Below are 17,300 nucleotides of genomic sequence, written 5' to 3' on the forward strand. Positions count from 1 at the left end.
CCAAGGTTTTGGAATGAAAAATGGAAGATGCTGTTTACGAAGAACAATCTGAGTGGTGAAGATTTTACTTGAGGAGCAGTAGAACTCCGTCAGACCAAATTTGACGGTAATTTCTGTTGTACTATTGGTCAAAGAAATGTCAGTAGTTTAAAATTAGGTACGTTCATGCCATAAGAATTCCAGCGGCAGCGTTGTCCTACAACGAGTCACAATTTGTTTCCACAATATTTCAAAAGTGCTTAGACAGACGCAACATAGAACGTGTTTGAATTTCTGTATACGTTCTGCAGGGCAACATTAGTGAAAGAATATTGAAGGAATTTAACAGCTCACGAAATATGCACCGTCACAAATATTCAGCATGGGTCAGTTGCCTTGCTGTCTTTGAGCAAATCATTATCACAAAGCCTCAGCGTTTGCCCTACGTGAATTTTTGCTAAATGAAAAACAGGTTATTATTATTATGGGGCAACAGAATTTTCAGTGATTAGGGAACTGGCCATGCAAGAGAAGAAGTAGTTAGATAATGCTGAAAGGGAAAACTTATACGAATCTGCGGAAAAAATTAATATTTGGGTCAACATTTGTAAAACTCTAACGCCTCTATCTCAAACACCACCCTATGGGGAGAGAGGGAGAGTTTTAGTTTTAGCGAATCAAAATTTACGAAGTAAATAAGTATTTTTTATTTATCCGTAACCATTTTCTACCCTGAATTTCAGCGCCAACTACCAAGAATCAGAACAAATATTTAAGACAAAATTTACGTAGTTTCTTTTATGTAGAATCTGATTCTGCAATATCAAATGGGTATTCCCATTTGAAATTTAAAGTTGCCTCTCGCCCCACCCCCAGAGGGCTGGTGTGGTGGACTAATTTTAGCACCAGCAGACATCCCCCCTCGAAAATAATCAGCTTTGGATTCAACACATTTCTTTGTGTGAAGCTTAGTTTACGAGATATTCTGGTTCGTCAACTTAAAATTTATTGTTGTTGTTGTTGTTGTGGTCTTCAGTCCTGAGACTGGTTTGATGCAGCTCTCCATGCTACTCTATACTGTGCAAGCTTCTTCATCTCCCAGTACCTTCTGCAACCTACATCCTTCTGAATCTGCTTAGTGTATTCATCTCTTGGTCTCCCTCTGCGATTTTTACCCTCCACGCTGCCCTCCAATACTAAATGTGTGATTCCCTGATGACTCAGAACATGTCCTACGAACCGGTCCCTTCTTCTTGTCAAGTTGTGCCACAAACTCCTTTTCTCCCCAATTCTATTCAATACCTCCTCATCAGTTATGTGATCTACCCATCTAATCTTCAGCATTCTTCTGTAGCACCACATTTCGAAGGCTTCTATTCTCTTCTTGTCTAAACTATTTATCGTCCACCTTTCGCTTCCATACATGGCTACACTCAATACAAATACTTGCAGTAACGACTTCCAGACACTTAAATCTATACGCGATGTTAACAAATTTCTCTTTCTCAGAAAGGTTTTCCTTGCCATTGCCAGTCTACATTTGATATCCTCTCTACTTCGACCATCATCAGTTATTTTGCTGCCCAAATAGCAAAGCTCCATTACTACTTTAAGTGTCTCATTTCCTAATCTAATTCCCACAGCATCACCTGACTTAATCTGACTACATTCCATTATCCTTGTTTTGTTTCTGTTGATGTTCACCTTATATCCTCCTTTCAAGACACTGTCCTTTCCGGTCAATTGCTTTTCCAGGTCCTTTGTTGTCTCTGACAGAATTACAATGTCATCGTCAAACCTCAAAGTTTTTATTTCTTCTCCCTGGATTTTAATACCTACTCCAAACTTTTGTTTTGCGTCCTTTACTGCTTGCTCAATATACAGATTGAATAGCATCGGGGAGAGGCTACAACCCTGTCTCACTCCCTTCCCAACCACATCTTCCCTTTCACGTCCCTCGACTCTTATAACTGCCATCTGCTTTCTGTAGAAATTGTAAATAGCCTTTCGTTCCCTGTATTGTACTTATGCCACCTTTAGAATTTGAAGGATAGTATTCCAGTCAACATTGTGAAAAAGCTTTCTGTAAGCCTACAAATGCTAGAAACGCATTTCCTTAATCTTTCTTCTAAGATAAGTCGTAAGGTCAATATTGCCTCACGTGTTCCAGTATTTCTACGGAATCCAAATTGATCCTCCCCGAGGTCGGCTTCTACCAGTTTTTCCATTCGTATGTAAATAATTCGCGTTAGTATTTTGCATCTGTGACTTATTAAACTGATAGCTCTGTAATTTTCACATCTTTCAACACCGGCTTTCTTTTGGATTGGAATTATTATATTCTTCTTGAAGTCTGAGGGTATTTCGCCTGTCTCATACATCTACCCTGTATAAATTCCAAGAAGCCCACCTGTGTACTTTGGAATTGTCACGAAGATCCGATTACAACATTATGGACACGGTCAAGATTTTGTAGGTGGATACGGCAATCGGACGTAGTATTATTAATTGGTAAGCATAAATCTACAAGAGAAAGACTATTTCATTTACTTGGAACTAATATGAAAATATTCTTTTCCCATTTACAGGCATAGCTCAGCTTATTGTGCTTGTCCGACTCGCCGTAAAATTAATCTCACTACTTCCATATATCTAAACTATATCTTTTTTAAATTATATTATAACCGATATGTGAAGTCCCACTCAAGCAGGACTCTTATTCTCTTCCTGAATTTATTATGCAATGAAAAGCAAAAGCTAAATTGTGGTAACAATTTCTGTCATGTATAGCGAGCATAAAAAAGACGTCTTTGTACCGTGAGTTGAAATTTATTATGAGCGCAACTCCTGTACTAACAATTCGCTGCTTACAATTTATGGTGTCAGACTGAGCATAGGCTTCCAATCACAGTTTTCTTTATTATAATTATTATTTATTGAAATTTGTTTTACCCAGGAATAGTTTGCACTATCAATGGTTCCTAGCAACAAGTCACTAACCCTCACAATACCAAGGTTTGGGGGGGGGGGGGGTGGGGGTTCTTTACGTCCACTCTTTTATGCTATTGTAATCATGGTAGTTTCCTTATATGTTACAATTTCGAAAAAAAATTATTGTTCTTATGAGTTCTTTTACTAGATTCCATATATATTTTAAAATTTTAAATTTTTCAGTTAAGCTTAATCTAGAAATGTAAACATCTGTAGTAGATACCACTTGCTCCGATTTATGTTGTACACAGTATTTTCAGGTTCGCAGTCTTACTTACTCATCAGTATCTCTTTAAAAAAGTATTTTAAGAGTAAAAATCAACAACAATGAAAGAAATTTCAAGTTTAAATTTTTTTTATGGTATTAGTAAAGCTGGTACTACACGTTATTCGAAAGTGCATTGATGTTGCTAAGAATGTGTGAAAATGTATTTCCTGGTTTCGGACCATACTTATCTCTGTAGAAGGTATGCTGTTAATATAATGCAAAAACAATTAACGAATTTTGTTTTTAAAATTTTTTGGAGGATGGGTATAACGTACTGCCCTGTCCCCTCTTGGTAATTCATGTTATGGAAAATGCCTTACTATTGCTAAGGTTACTATATATCCTATTAACTATTGATTTAAAAGATCTGTATCGTTACTATATATCGCGTGTGCACAGATGTTTCTTAAGGTACTGTATACACTCAAGGTGGTCAGTTGAAAAATACGATTTTCTAATACACAGGCTAACTTAATAAAGCATCAATGTTGAGTGTAGTGTATCATGCTGTATCGTCACATATGACATAGTTCAGTATCCATTTACGAAGCAAAACACCGGCTGAACTGTCTTGGCCACAGTTAAAACGTAACAGGAGCCTGTGAAAAGAATGTAAGTGTGTGTTGGCTTCATGAAGATTTTAGTATTGTAATAAAATTTACAGTCGTCTTTAATTGTATGTGACGTCTAAGTGCTTGGATACATCAATTTATAATCTCGCCCACATATTAGGTACTTGTGTTTTGGCAATATTGCTGTGGTTGGCTGTACTTACGTTGGAAAATCATTAAAACATGCAATCACCGAGAAATGGATTTTAATGATTAAAAAGCTGCTGTAAAATACGAGGGCGTGCTGAAAATAAATGCCTCCGAATTTTTTATGTGAAATCTCTTAAAGCATTTTTTAAATAAAACAACCGTTACTAAAATTCTACATCTTTATTAATCATTTCTACATATTTGCAAGCCTCTGCCACTACAGGGTTCCGAATTACAACGTGTAACATAGTGGTATGTAACGTAACTACACTACTGGCCATTAACATCGCTACACCACGAAGATGACGTGCTGCAGACGCGAAATTTAACTGACAGAAAGAAGATGTTGCAATATGCAAATGATTAGCTTTTCAGAGCATTCACACAAGGTTGGCGCCGGTGGAGACTCCTACAACGTGCTGACATGACGAAAGTCTCCAACCGATTTCCCATACACAAACAGCAGTTTACCGGCAATGCCTGGTGAAACGTTGTTGTGATGCCTGTGTAAGGAGGAGAAATGCGTACCATCACGTTTCCGACTTTGATAAAGGTCGGATTGTAGCGTATCGCGATTGCGGTTTATAGTATCGCGACACTACTGCTCGCGTTGGTCGAAATCCAATGACTGTTAGCAGAATATGTAATCGGTGGGTTCAGGAGAGTAACACGAAACGTCGTGCTGGATCCCAACGGCCTCATATCACTAGCAGCCGAGATGACAGCCTTCTTATCCGCATGGCTGTAACGGATCGTGCAGCCACGTCTCGATCCCAGAGTCAACAGATGGGGATGTTCGCAAGACAACAACCATCTGCAACGAACAGTTCGACGACGTTTGCAGCAGCGTGGACTATGAGCTCTGAGACCATGGCTGCCGTTACCCTTGACGCTGCAGCACAGACAGGAGTGCCTGCAATGGTGTACTCAACGACGAAGCTGGGTGCACGAATGGCAAAACGTCATTTTAACGGATGAACCCAGGTTCTGTTTACAGCATCATAATGGTCGCATCCGTGTTTGGCGACATCTTCGTGAATGCACATTGGAAGCGTGTCTTCGTCATCGCCATACTGGCGTATCACCCGGCGTGATGGTATGGGGTGCCATTGGTTACACGTCTAGGGCACCTCTTGTGTTCATTGACGGCACTTTGAACAGTGGACGTTACATTTCAGATGAGTTACGACCCGTGGCTCTACCCTGTATTCGATCCCTGCGAAACCCTACATTTTAGCAGAATAATGCACGACCGCATGTTGCAGGTCCTGTACGGGCCTTGCTGGGTACATAAAATGTTGGACTGCTGCCCTAGCCAGTACATTCTCAAGACCTTTCACCAATTGAAAAAGTCTGGTCAATGGTGGCTGAGCAACTGGCTCGTCACAATACGCCAGTCACTACTAGTGACGATCTGTGGTATCGTGTTGAAGCTGCATGGGCAGCAGTACCTGTACACGTCATCCAAGCTCTGTTTGACTCAATGCCCAGGCGTATCAAAGCCGTTATTACGGCCAGAGGTGGTTGTTCTGGGTACTGATTTCTCAGGATCTATGCATCCAAATTGCGTGAAAATTTAATCACATGTCAGTTCTAGTATAATATATTTGTCCAATGAATATCCGTTCATTATCTGCATTTCTTCTTGGTGTAGCGATTTTAATGGCCAATAGTGTATGTCGGTGCGAGAGACACGGCCCGCTGTAATCGAGTTTCGAACCCTAATAGTCCGTCCACACACTGGGCAGCACGCTCTTTTTCAGCATGACAACACCAGACCACGTACGAGGTCTGCGATATGTGAAACTATCCAATGCCTCGGGTTCGCTGTCAGCGATAATCCTCCATACAACCCTGACTTCACCCTATATGATTTTTATCTGTTTCCAAAACTTAAGGAACAGCTTCGAGGACGTCACTTTGATTGTGATGAAGCGGTGCAAGCAGACGTGAGATTGGGACTCCGTCAACAAAGTCAAACTCTCTACAGTGATGGTGTATGTAAGCTGGTCTCTCGTTAGCACAAATGTGTTCGTCATCAGGGTGACTATGTTCAGCAATAAGTGTGCATACACGAAAAATAATAATGTACAATGTTAATAGAGTTTGTTTTATTTAAAAATCCTTACCACATAAAAATTTGGAGACATTAGTGTGATAGTGCTCTCGTAATATTTATCGTTAAGATTAATTTTAATCCATCTGCGCCTATAGGAGCGTTAGCATACGTCCTTTTACAGCTATTACGTGACAGACAGTGATAATAGACGGACCTCTAGGGACGAAAAGAGTAAATTCTGTGGTACTGGAAATCATAAGGGCTATTTACATGGGGCAGATATGAGCTTTTCATGAATTTAAAGCATACATATAACAAATTACCTTATTATGTTTTACTAAAGGGTTTGTTCATTATATACTTGTTTAGTAATGACAACGTTACCTAATCTGAGTATTGTAGTTGCTGTTAAATCACACACAGGAAACATGATATATTTTGTAAATAAATTTTGTAATATAGCTTTTAGCTGGTTCAGTAACGTATACCTATGTCACAAGTGTGTTTTTTTCTTTAAAACACTTTCGGTGTCATAGGCCAATCATGTTTCCTTAAAGAAAACCGAAAACGATTTCCTAATCTCTACTTTTCACTCTTATCTATTGGTAAATAATCTGTCTGGCCTAGATCAATAGCATCACGATGTACACGTGCAGAGAATGTCTCATAATAGTGGAAATGGTTGAAGATTGCCTAAGGTTTTTTGATGATGATTGCTGTGAAGTAACGAGTTGGGATGGAGATGTGGCCTGTCTAAGCCCTGTAGTAGTTGTTTCTTTCGCTCCATGATCATGGCGAAAGACGAGCTGATCTTAAAATTCATTTAAGAGCTACAGCTGGCAGTAATAATGTGAGGAATACGGCAGTTAAGTGGAATATTGTCAAATACGCCAGACCAGGCAACAAGTTTGAGCGATGCTTCAGGTCTGGTTGCTTTAGTCCAAATATCTCCAGTGGCTTTACTGGTATGGGGACTGTGATGAAACGGAAGCAGACAGTCCAGAAGGATTAGGAACTTACTGACAAGAAAGAGAGAAAAGTGAAAGCTAAGATAGTAGTAGTCAGAGGGGTAAAACACTAAGAAGGTCGTCTGATATGGAGTCGTCATATGAAGAGAATGCCTGAACCTGTAGCACGTAAGTCTCTGGTAGTGAATACCAGCTAATTTGTGTCTTGAAGCCAAGTGCTGTACTTATGACACCTGTGGCTCAGGCTGTCAGCTAAATGATCATTTAGTAATTACTGCGGATGTTTGGAATAGCTTGAACTGTAGCTCCAGCTACGCTATTCAGGATGATATAAGATATATCGCAGGAAATGTGAAGATAAGACAGATCTTTTAGAGTTACTCGACAACATGGGGCAATCACACATGTATACGTCAGTTTTCTGCCGCCAGAACCCATTAGTGCCATATATCGCCACATATACGCTCTTCGTACGACCCGCATTGATTTCTGCTGTTACTTCACGCAGTGTAGCTTGTCTGTTAGCACTGACAACTCTACGCACACACCGCTGCTCTAGATCGCTAATTGAAGCCCGCCGGCCATTCATTGCCCGTGATAAGGGGTAATAACTGAAACTTGATACTCTCGGAACATTCTTGAATATTTTTAGGTCAATCGCTCTTTCCGTTGCCCTTGTTCTCGCTGTACAATGGAATGTTATGTAAGCTTGGAAACAACAAGTTTATTTTTTTTCATTTTCTTTGGTTGTTCTTTACTAAATCGGTGCTTGGCTAATGAGGATATGTCCAATTTTGCAGACCCTTTGAGACGTACCGTGTGATCAAAAAGTCAATATAAATCTGAAATCACGGAATAATGTAGATAGAGAGGTATAAATTGACATATATGCTTGGAATGACAAGGGGTTTTATTAGAACCAAAAAAATACAAAAGTTAAAAAAATGTCCGACTGATGGAGCTTCATCTGATCAGAATAGCAATAATTAGCATAACAAAGTAAGACAAAGCAAAGATGATGTTCTTTACAGGAAATCCTCAATATGTCCACCATCATTCCTCAACAATAGTTGTAGTCGAGGGATAATGATGTGAACTGCACTGTAAAGCATGTCCGGAGTTATGGTGAAGCATTGGCGTCGGATGTTGTCTTTCAGCATCCCTAGGGATGTCGGTCGATCACGATACACTTTCGACTTCAGGTAACCACAAAGCCAATAATCGCACGGACTGAGGTCTGGGGACCTGGGAGGCCAAGCATGACGAAAGTGGCGGCTGAGCACACGATCATCACCAAACGACGTGTGCAAGAGATCTTTCACGCGTCTAGCAATATGGGGTGGAGTGCCTTCCTGCGTAAACATCGTACGTTCCAGCAGGTGTTTATCAGCCAGGATGGGGATGATGCGATTCTGTAACATATCGGCGTACCTCTCACTCGTCACGGTAGCAGTTACAAAACCAGAATCACGCATTTCCTCGAAGAAAAAAGGCCCGATAACGGTAGATGTGGTAAATCCAACTTACACCGTGACTTTCTCGTCGTGCAATGGAGTTTCCACTACAGTTCTAGGATTTTTGGCAGCCCAAATTCTGCAGTTGTGGGCGTTGAGAGACCCTCGGAGCGTGAAATGAGCTTCGTCGGTCCAGAACACGTTACTCAAACAATCGTCATGTTCCGCCATCTTTTGAAACGTCCACACCGCAAATGCCCTCCGCTTCACTAAATCGCCAGGTAACAGTTCATGATGCCGATGGATTTTGTACGGATAGCATCGGAGGCTACGACGAAGTATCAACCAAACAGTATTGTATGGAATGCCGGTGCGACGTGCGACTGCACGAGCGCTGACTTCCCCGTGCATAGACGAACCCGCTACGGTCTCTATTTCTTCCTGAACTGTCTCATCAGCATTACGCCTTGTGCTCGGTCGGCCACTACGGGATCTATCGTCTAAACAACCTGTGGCTTAGATCTTTGAAATCATTCTGGCCACAGCTGCATTTGTCAACGGACCTTTACCCATTCGAATCCCCTTCCTGCAGCGATAGGATCGTAACTTTGAACCAGCACATTCCCCATTCTGATAACACAGCTTCACTAAAAGCGCCTTTTCAGGTAACGTCAACATGCTGCGACTGCTTGCGCATCTGATTCTGTCTCTTTTATTCCTTTATTGTAGTTTTCATACCTATACAGATACATATGTAGGCTGGCAGCAGCATCGTACGCTGCTCTTCAGCCTTCGATTTTCGAATGAGAAAAAAAATAAATAAAATACATAATAGATAGAGTGACGGGTAAAAAACAGTAGACACACAAAAACACAAAACAAGGAGCCCTTGACATCCGAGGAAAATTACACTGAAACACGTTGTCACAGCGCACAAACACTGATGATTCGACGGCACAGGTGAACGTAGGAGTGTGACGGTAAACACTAACACAAACACGATGGCACACACACACGAGAAACCGATGGCGATGATTTCCGGCGCGCGAATGTCCACGTAATATGTGCGAGTCTGGAGACCTGACAAGAGGGGAAGAGGAGTGAGGGGGAGGGAGAGGGGAGAGCAATGATGGAGGAGTAGAGGGACGGGGGTAGGGGAAGCCCGGGGGAGGAGTGGTGAGAAAAGGAGGAGGGAGAGAAAGGGGAGAGAAGGAGAGAGAGTGCTCAAAGGAACAAACACAGGAAGAGGGAGGGAGGATCAAAGTTGGTAGGAGGGGTAGATGGAGGGGAGGAGGGCATTATCAGGTAGGCGGAGCCGTGGAAGCCACCTTGGGAGAGGGTGTGGAGAGTGGAGAGATGGAGAACAGGTGGGACATGGAAGTACAGGCGTGGCAGGGGACGAGGGGGGGGCGGGGAGGATGGAAGAGACCAGCAGGTGAGAAGGATCGAGTTTACGGGAGGTGTAGAGATCCGTATCTGTTCGAGGAAGAGGAGGAGGTGGGGGAAGGGAATTATGTAATAGATTCTGTCTCTCATTGCAGCTCCTTTTATACACGATTGTCATGCGCAGTCACTGACGTTTTGCCGTCCAGCGCCATCTGTCGGATATTTTGTAAACTTTTTTTTTGTTCTAATAAAATCCCCCTCCCCCCATGAACCATGGACCTTGCCATTGGTGGGGAGGCTTGTGTGCCTCAACGATACAGATAGCCATAATGTAGGTGCAACCACAATGGAGCGGTATCTGTTGAGAGGCCAGACAAATGGGTGGTTCGTGAAGAGGGGCAGCAGCCTGTTCAGTAGTTGCAGGGGCAACCGATTGACTGATCTGGCCTTGTAACACTAACCAAAACGGCCTTGCTGTTGTCGTACTGTGAACGGCTGAAAGCAAGGGGAAACTACAGCCGTAATTCATCCCCAGGGCATGCAGCTTTCTGTATGGTTAAATGATGATGACGTTCTTTTGGGTAAAATATTTCGGACGTAAAATAGTCCCCCATTTGGATACTCGTGTGGGAACTACTCAAGAGGATGTCATTAACAGGAGAAAGAAAGTGGCATTCTACGGATTGGAGTGTGGAATGTTAGATCCCTTAATCGGGCAGGTAGGTAAGGAAATTTAAAAAGGGAAATGGATAAGTTAAAGTTAGATATAGTGGGAATTAGTGAAGTTCGGTGGCAGAAGGAAAAAGGCTGCTGGTCAGGTGAATAAAGGGTTATAAATACAAAATCAAATAGGGGTAACGCAGGAGTAGGTTTAATAATGAATAGGAAAATAGTAGTGCGGGTAAGCTCCTACAAATAGCATAGTGAACGCATTATTGTGGCCAAGATGGACACAAAGCCCATGCCTACTACAGTAGTACAAGTTTATATGCCAACTAGCTCTGCAGATGCCGAAGAAATTGAAGTAATGTATGATGAGATAAAAGAAATTATTCAGGTAGTGAAGGAAGACGAAAATTTAGTAGTCATGGGTAACTAGAATTCGGTAGTAGGGAAAGGGAGAGAAGGAAACGTAGTGGGTGAATATGGATTGGGGGTAAGAAATGAAAGAGGAAGCCGCCTGGTAGAATTTTGTACAGAGCACAACTTAATCATAGCTAACACTTGGTTCAAGAATCATAAAAGAAGGTTGTATACATGGATGAAGCCTGGAGATACTGACAGATTTCAGATAGATTATATAATGGTAAGACAGAGATTTAGGAACCAGGTTTTAAATTGAAGGACTTTTTCACGGGCAGATGTGGACTCTGACCACAATCTATTGGTTATGAACAGTAGATTAAAACTGAAGAAATTGCAAAAAGGGGGACCTGGATAAACTGACTAAACCTGAGGGATGAAGTAGTGAAGTCAGCAGAGGATCAAGTAGGTAAAAAGACGCGGGCTAGTAGAAATCCTTGGGTAAGAGAAGAAGTATTGAATTTAATTGATGAAAGGAGAAAATATAAAAATGCAGTAAATGAAGCAGGCAAGACAGAATACAAACGTCTCAAAGATGAGATCAACAGGAAGTGCAAAATGGCTAAGCAGGCATGGCTAGAGGATGTAGAGGCTTATCTCAATAGAGGTAAGATAGATACAGCCTACAGGAAAATTAAAGAGACCTTTGGAGAAATGAGAGCCACTTGTATGAATATCAAGAGCTCAGATGCAAACCCAGTTCTAAACAAAGAGAGGAAAGCAGAAAGATGGAAGGAGTATATAGAGGGTCTATACAAGGGCGACGTACTCAAGGGCAATATTATGGAAATGAAAGAGGATGTAGATGAACATGAAACGGGAGATACGATACTGCGTGAAGAGTTTGACACAGCACTGAAAGACCAGAGGCGAAACAAGGCCCCAGGAGTAGACAACATTCGATTAGAACTAGTGACGGCCTTGGGAGAGCCAGTCCTGACAAAACTCTACCATCTGGTGAGCAAGACGTATGAGACAGGCGAAATACCCTCAGACTTCAAGAACAATATAATAATTCCAATCGCAAAGAGAGCAGGTGTTGACAGATGTGAAAATTACCGAACTATCAGTTTAATAAGTCACAGCTGCAATAGTTCAGAGTCTTAGCCGTTTCGGAAATTCTGCCGCCCTACGGCCAGAAATCCGTAGATCATGACGTTTTGGGCGTCAGATAAATCGCTCCGTTTTCACACATCGACAATAACTGCACTGTTTTCCGCATCCCACGACGTGATTTATACAGGGTGAGTCACCTAATGTTACCGCTGGATATATTTCGTAAACCACATCAAATACTGACGAACCGATTCCACAGACCGAACGTAAGGAGAGGGGCTAGTGTAATTGTTTAATACAAACCATACAAAAATTCACGGAAGTATGTTTTTTAACATAAACCTACGTTTTTTTAAATGGAACCACGTTAGATTTGTTAGCACATCTGAACATATAAACAAATACGTAATCAGTGCCGTTTGTTGCATTGTAAAATGTTACTTAAATTCGGAGATATTGTAACCTAAAGTTGACGCTTGAAACCTCCGACATTCAGTTGCGTGTTGTAACAAACACGGGCCACGGTCGGCGAGCAGCATCTGCAGGGACATGTTTAAGATGACGACTGTGATTACGAGTATGGCTGTAGTGCACTGTTGTGGTTTGGTCTAGCTGTCGCAGTGTCCACATGTAGCGCTTGCTGCTATTGTTATTCTGCATTCGTCTCCGCACGCAGACCAACTGTAGTACACCGTGTTACGCCGGCCGCTGTGGTCTCTTGGTTCTAGGCGCGCAGTCCGGAACCGTGCGACTGGTACGGTCGCAGGTTCGAATCCTGCATCGGGTATGGATGTGTGTGATGTCCTTAGGTTAGTTAGGTTTAAGTAGTTCTAAGTTCTAGGGGACCACAGCAGTTGAGTCCCATAGTGCTCAGAGCCATTTGAATTTGAACACCGTGTTACCAGACGCCTGTGATAGTGTAGTGTTGTAGGAACTGTGACCAAGGTGTATTCGAACTCTGAAAAGGCGGAGATGATACTCATCTATGGCGAGTGTCGACGAAATGCAGCTGAAGCCTGCAGGGTGTATGCAGAACGATACCCGGACAGAGAGCATCCAACGTGTCGCACATTGCAAAACATCTACCGCCAACTGTATGCAACAGGTATGGTCGTAGCACGCAAACGGGTCCGTAACAGGACCGTCACAGGAGAAGCGGGTGCAGTTGGTGTGTTAGCTGCTGTTGGCATGAACCCACACATGAGTACACGGGACATTGCGAGAGCCGATGGACTGAGTCAAAGTAGTGTCATGCGCATACTGCATCGTCACCGCCTTCACCGGTTTTATGTGTCGCTACATCAGCAATTACATGGTGATGACTTTAATCATTGAGTGCAATTCTGTCAATGGGCATTAACAGAGAATGACCAGCCTGTTCTCCTGATCTTACACCTCTGGACTTCTTTCTGTGGGGTACGTTAAACGAGAATATGTACCGTGAAGTGCCTACAACCCCAGAGGATATGAAACAACGTATTGTGGCAGCCTGCGGCGACATTACACCGGATGTACTGCGGCGTGTACGACATTCATAACGCCAGAGATTGCAATTGTGTGCAGCAAATGATGGCCACCACATTGAAGATCTATTGGCCTGACATGTCGGGACACACTCTATTCCACTCCGTAATTGAAAACGGAAACCACGTGTGTACCTGTACTTCACCCCTCATGGTAATGTACATGTGCGTCAGTGAAAAAGACCAATAAAACGGTGTTAGCATGTGGACGTAATGTGCTGTTCCAGTCTCTTCTGCACCTAAGGTCTATCACCGTTCCCTTTGGATCCCTACGTAATACACACGATCGAACAGCGGAGGAGTGGTACTCAAGCGTCAGCTTTAGGTTACAATATTTCCGGATGTAATTAACATTTTACAATGCAAGAAACGGCACTGATTACGTATTTGTTTATATGTTCAGATGTGCTAACAAAACTAACGTGGTTCCATTTAAGAAAACGTAGGTTTGTGTTAAAAAAATACTTCCCTGCATTTTTGTATGGCTTGTATTAAACAATTACATTAGCCCCTCTCCTCACGTTCGGTCTGTTGAATCGGTTCGTCAGTATTTGATGTGGTTTACGAAATATATCCAGCGGTAACGTTAGGTGACTCACCCTGTATACCCTTCATGCTAGTGCTGCCACTTACAGTCTGTGAGGAGTTATTGCACGTTGACGTCGAACATAGGCCATTGGCACAGTAATGTGATTAGACTGTGTGCTACTGCCTATTGCTAACTGTGTTGATTAAACTCGTAAGGCTTATCTAATTACAATATGTAATAGTTTCTCCATTGTTGCAGGAATCAAGGCATGTGTGCCCGGTACAACGCTCATGGTTGAATGCAACAGGTGCACGTGCGGTATTAATGGCAAGCCACAGCAGTGTACGAAAAAGAAATGTCATTCTAGCTCAGAACCAGTAAGAAGCTCTCGCTTCAGGAGTATGAAAGGTGAATAGTGCATTGAACTTATTATTTATCTCATGAAATGGAGTGAAATATGTAGAGTTCTATAAATATACATTATACTACTACAATTACAGTCTCCGCGTGGGATTAGCCGATCGGTCTAAGGCGCTGCAGCCATGGACTGTGCGGCTGGTCCCGGCGGAGGTTCGGGTCCTCCCTCTGGCATGGGTGTGTCTGTGTTTGTCCTTGTGTATTTTAGGTTAAGTAGTGTGTAAGCTTAGGGATTGATGACCTTAGCAGTTAAGTCCCGTAAGATTTTACACACATTTGAACTTTTTTTCAATTATAGTCTTTCTTTTCCTTTTGAGTCAGTCAAATACATTTTATGAAGACGCCGCTATTGTTTATTTTTATCGAGGAGGCTAAACAGAGTGAGCCACCTCAAACCTGCAGCCCTTTTCATTTGCTGAACCGTCCATATGTTAGAGTACTGGGTCTTTGTTTTTACGTGTTAAACCCTTTGAAGTTTAAGCTTGGCAAAAGAGCAACATTTCGCAGTATTTACATCGCAACAATGTATTCCGACCGTCGGTCCTTTCTCTTTCGGCACCGAGCGACGTGGCGTTGTGGTTAGCACAATGGTTTCGCATTCGGGACGACGATGGTGCAAACCCGCGTCCGGCCATCTTACTTTAAGTTTTCCGTAATTTTCCTCAATCGGTTCAGGTAAATTCCGGTATGGTTCCTTTGAAAGGGCACGGTCGACTTCTTCCCCATCCTTCCCTATACTAATGGGACCGATGACCTCGCTGCTTGGTCTCCTTCTCCGAATCAACCAACCAACCAATCTCTTTTGGCGCATTGCTCGGATAATTTTGTGAAAAATTTCTCGGCCAACATTACCACCATTATAACACTGTACCTGTATTTTCAAGAGGTTTTAACTGCCGTTTAATAATTGACTAGTATAAGGTAGCATAAAAAAACAATACTTGCATCCTTCAGCAGAACAGTGCAAACCATTGTACCTATAATATTTTCGCATTTATTCCAATTAATTAAGACATTTTACTATTTCTCCACTGCTCGCTCTGCTCTATCTTGAAATAAAGTAAGCTTATGGATGTGGTACTTGTAACTGAACAGTCACATACAGTCCCTTCCTCATCGCTGGTAACTGCGTATCCTACAAATAATTCCTTTCAGACTATTATACAAGTACGCCCAGGTTTTACTTTGTTTCAGAATTGTGGTTTCACTTGCGCTACAGTTTTACTTTTTATAATTATCGTTCTTTTCCACTTGCCTATTTATTCTCACGATGTATCTCACCTATAATATTATACTCGTTTAGAACAATACTATTTTATTCAGTAATATCTTTCAACCATGTAAATAAGTTGTACAGAACTGCAACCAGTCACATTTTTGAATAATTATGTTTTATTCAATGAACCGGTTTTCGAACCTTTTCAGGTTCATCTTCAGATGGTTTCAGTAAGTTACATCATTACTGCTAGCATAATGCTGGGTGCTGGCTCTGTGACAAAAAGATGGGTCACACTTTAATGTATCGCCACGACTACAGCTTATCTGTCGATATTGATGTAAATTTAGTTTTTACTTACTGCGGCAGTACAGGCGGCTTTTTATCGATTAGTGTCCATCTATACTTTCGCAGTAAGTAAAAACTAAATTTACATCTACATCAACAGATAAGCTATAGTTACGGCGATACATTAAAGAGTGACCCATCTTTTTGTCACAGAGCCAGCACCCAGCATTATGCTAGCAGTAATGATGTAACTTCCTGAATCCATCTGAAGATGAACTTGAAAAAGTTCGAAAACCGGTTCATTGAATAATAATTATTCAAAAATGTGACTGGTTGCAGTTCTGTATACTTATTTACATTCAACATACAGTCACGATTCTAAAATATCCGTAATTGATCAGCATAATCTATCAACCATGTCTCCAAAATTTGCTGTGTCTTGCTCTATTTAATTTATTTCTCTGAACTATTGCTGTAATTTTGTAGTCCATTAACTCAAGGCCTCATATATTTTATCTGCACTAAATAATTTTATCTTATAACGTTATTTGTTTTCACTTTAGTTTTATATTAAACATTAACAACTGTCGTATTTGGCAGTCAACTGAGAGACTCGTTGCATGCTCCTAGTTTAAAATCTATGCTCTCACAAATATTTATCTTTGCACCTGATAATGGGTTAACAGCTGAACACTTGTTGTACGGTAACAAATTCTGTAGAATGTTACACAGGTGTTATGTTTTTTTCATTCATAAAGTGTAAAATATGCTATCAAAGAACAGTCAATTAACTCAATTCTGTTTTATCCGCACCTGCGTGGCAGACGCCATTTTGGATGTTCCTCTCCTGCTACTATCTATCCCAACTCAATAAAATCGACAGACACTAGCAGGAAGATTAGCACTAAAACATTACAACTTAATCGGCCTTGGACATTCAAAGTAAGAAAAATGCTTTAGTTTTGGAATGATCCTCATTCTGAAACTACGAATGAAATATTAGTAACTGATACTAACGGTTCAGTTACAACAAAAACGTGTTTCACCGAAAGAAACCCGGAGATTGGGTAACTTTCCTGACGTCTGCACAAATCTAGATTACATACCTAAGAAACAATGTTTACAATTCTTAGAGACTGACCTGACCTGTGTGTAATTACGGCATTTGTATGGCAATGTGTCTTACTGCCCGAATGTCAGGAAAAATATTACGCAATCATCACTTGAGGTAGTTCTGTGGAAACGTGTAATATGATGTGAAATTACATATTAAGCAAACCGACATCGTTAACAGGTACACTCCTGAATCAGAAAGGGCTCTG

General features: G+C 41.6%; 1 protein-coding gene across 2 annotated transcripts in view; it reads left to right on the forward strand.

Annotated features, from left to right (window-relative positions):
* LOC126284492 (keratin-associated protein 16-1-like) overlaps nucleotides 1-17,300 on the forward strand; it is a 306,103-nt gene that overhangs the window by 44,654 nt on the left and 244,149 nt on the right. For both annotated transcript variants that reach the window (XM_049983455.1, XM_049983454.1), the window contains exon 3: nucleotides 14,316-14,465. In XM_049983455.1, coding sequence (XP_049839412.1) covers nucleotides 14,316-14,465 — 150 coding nt within the window. The remainder of the gene's footprint in view (nucleotides 1-14,315; nucleotides 14,466-17,300) is intronic.

The sequence above is a fragment of the Schistocerca gregaria genome, chromosome 8 (genome assembly GCF_023897955.1).
Source record: "Schistocerca gregaria isolate iqSchGreg1 chromosome 8, iqSchGreg1.2, whole genome shotgun sequence".
NCBI classification, from domain to species: domain Eukaryota; kingdom Metazoa; phylum Arthropoda; class Insecta; order Orthoptera; family Acrididae; genus Schistocerca; species Schistocerca gregaria.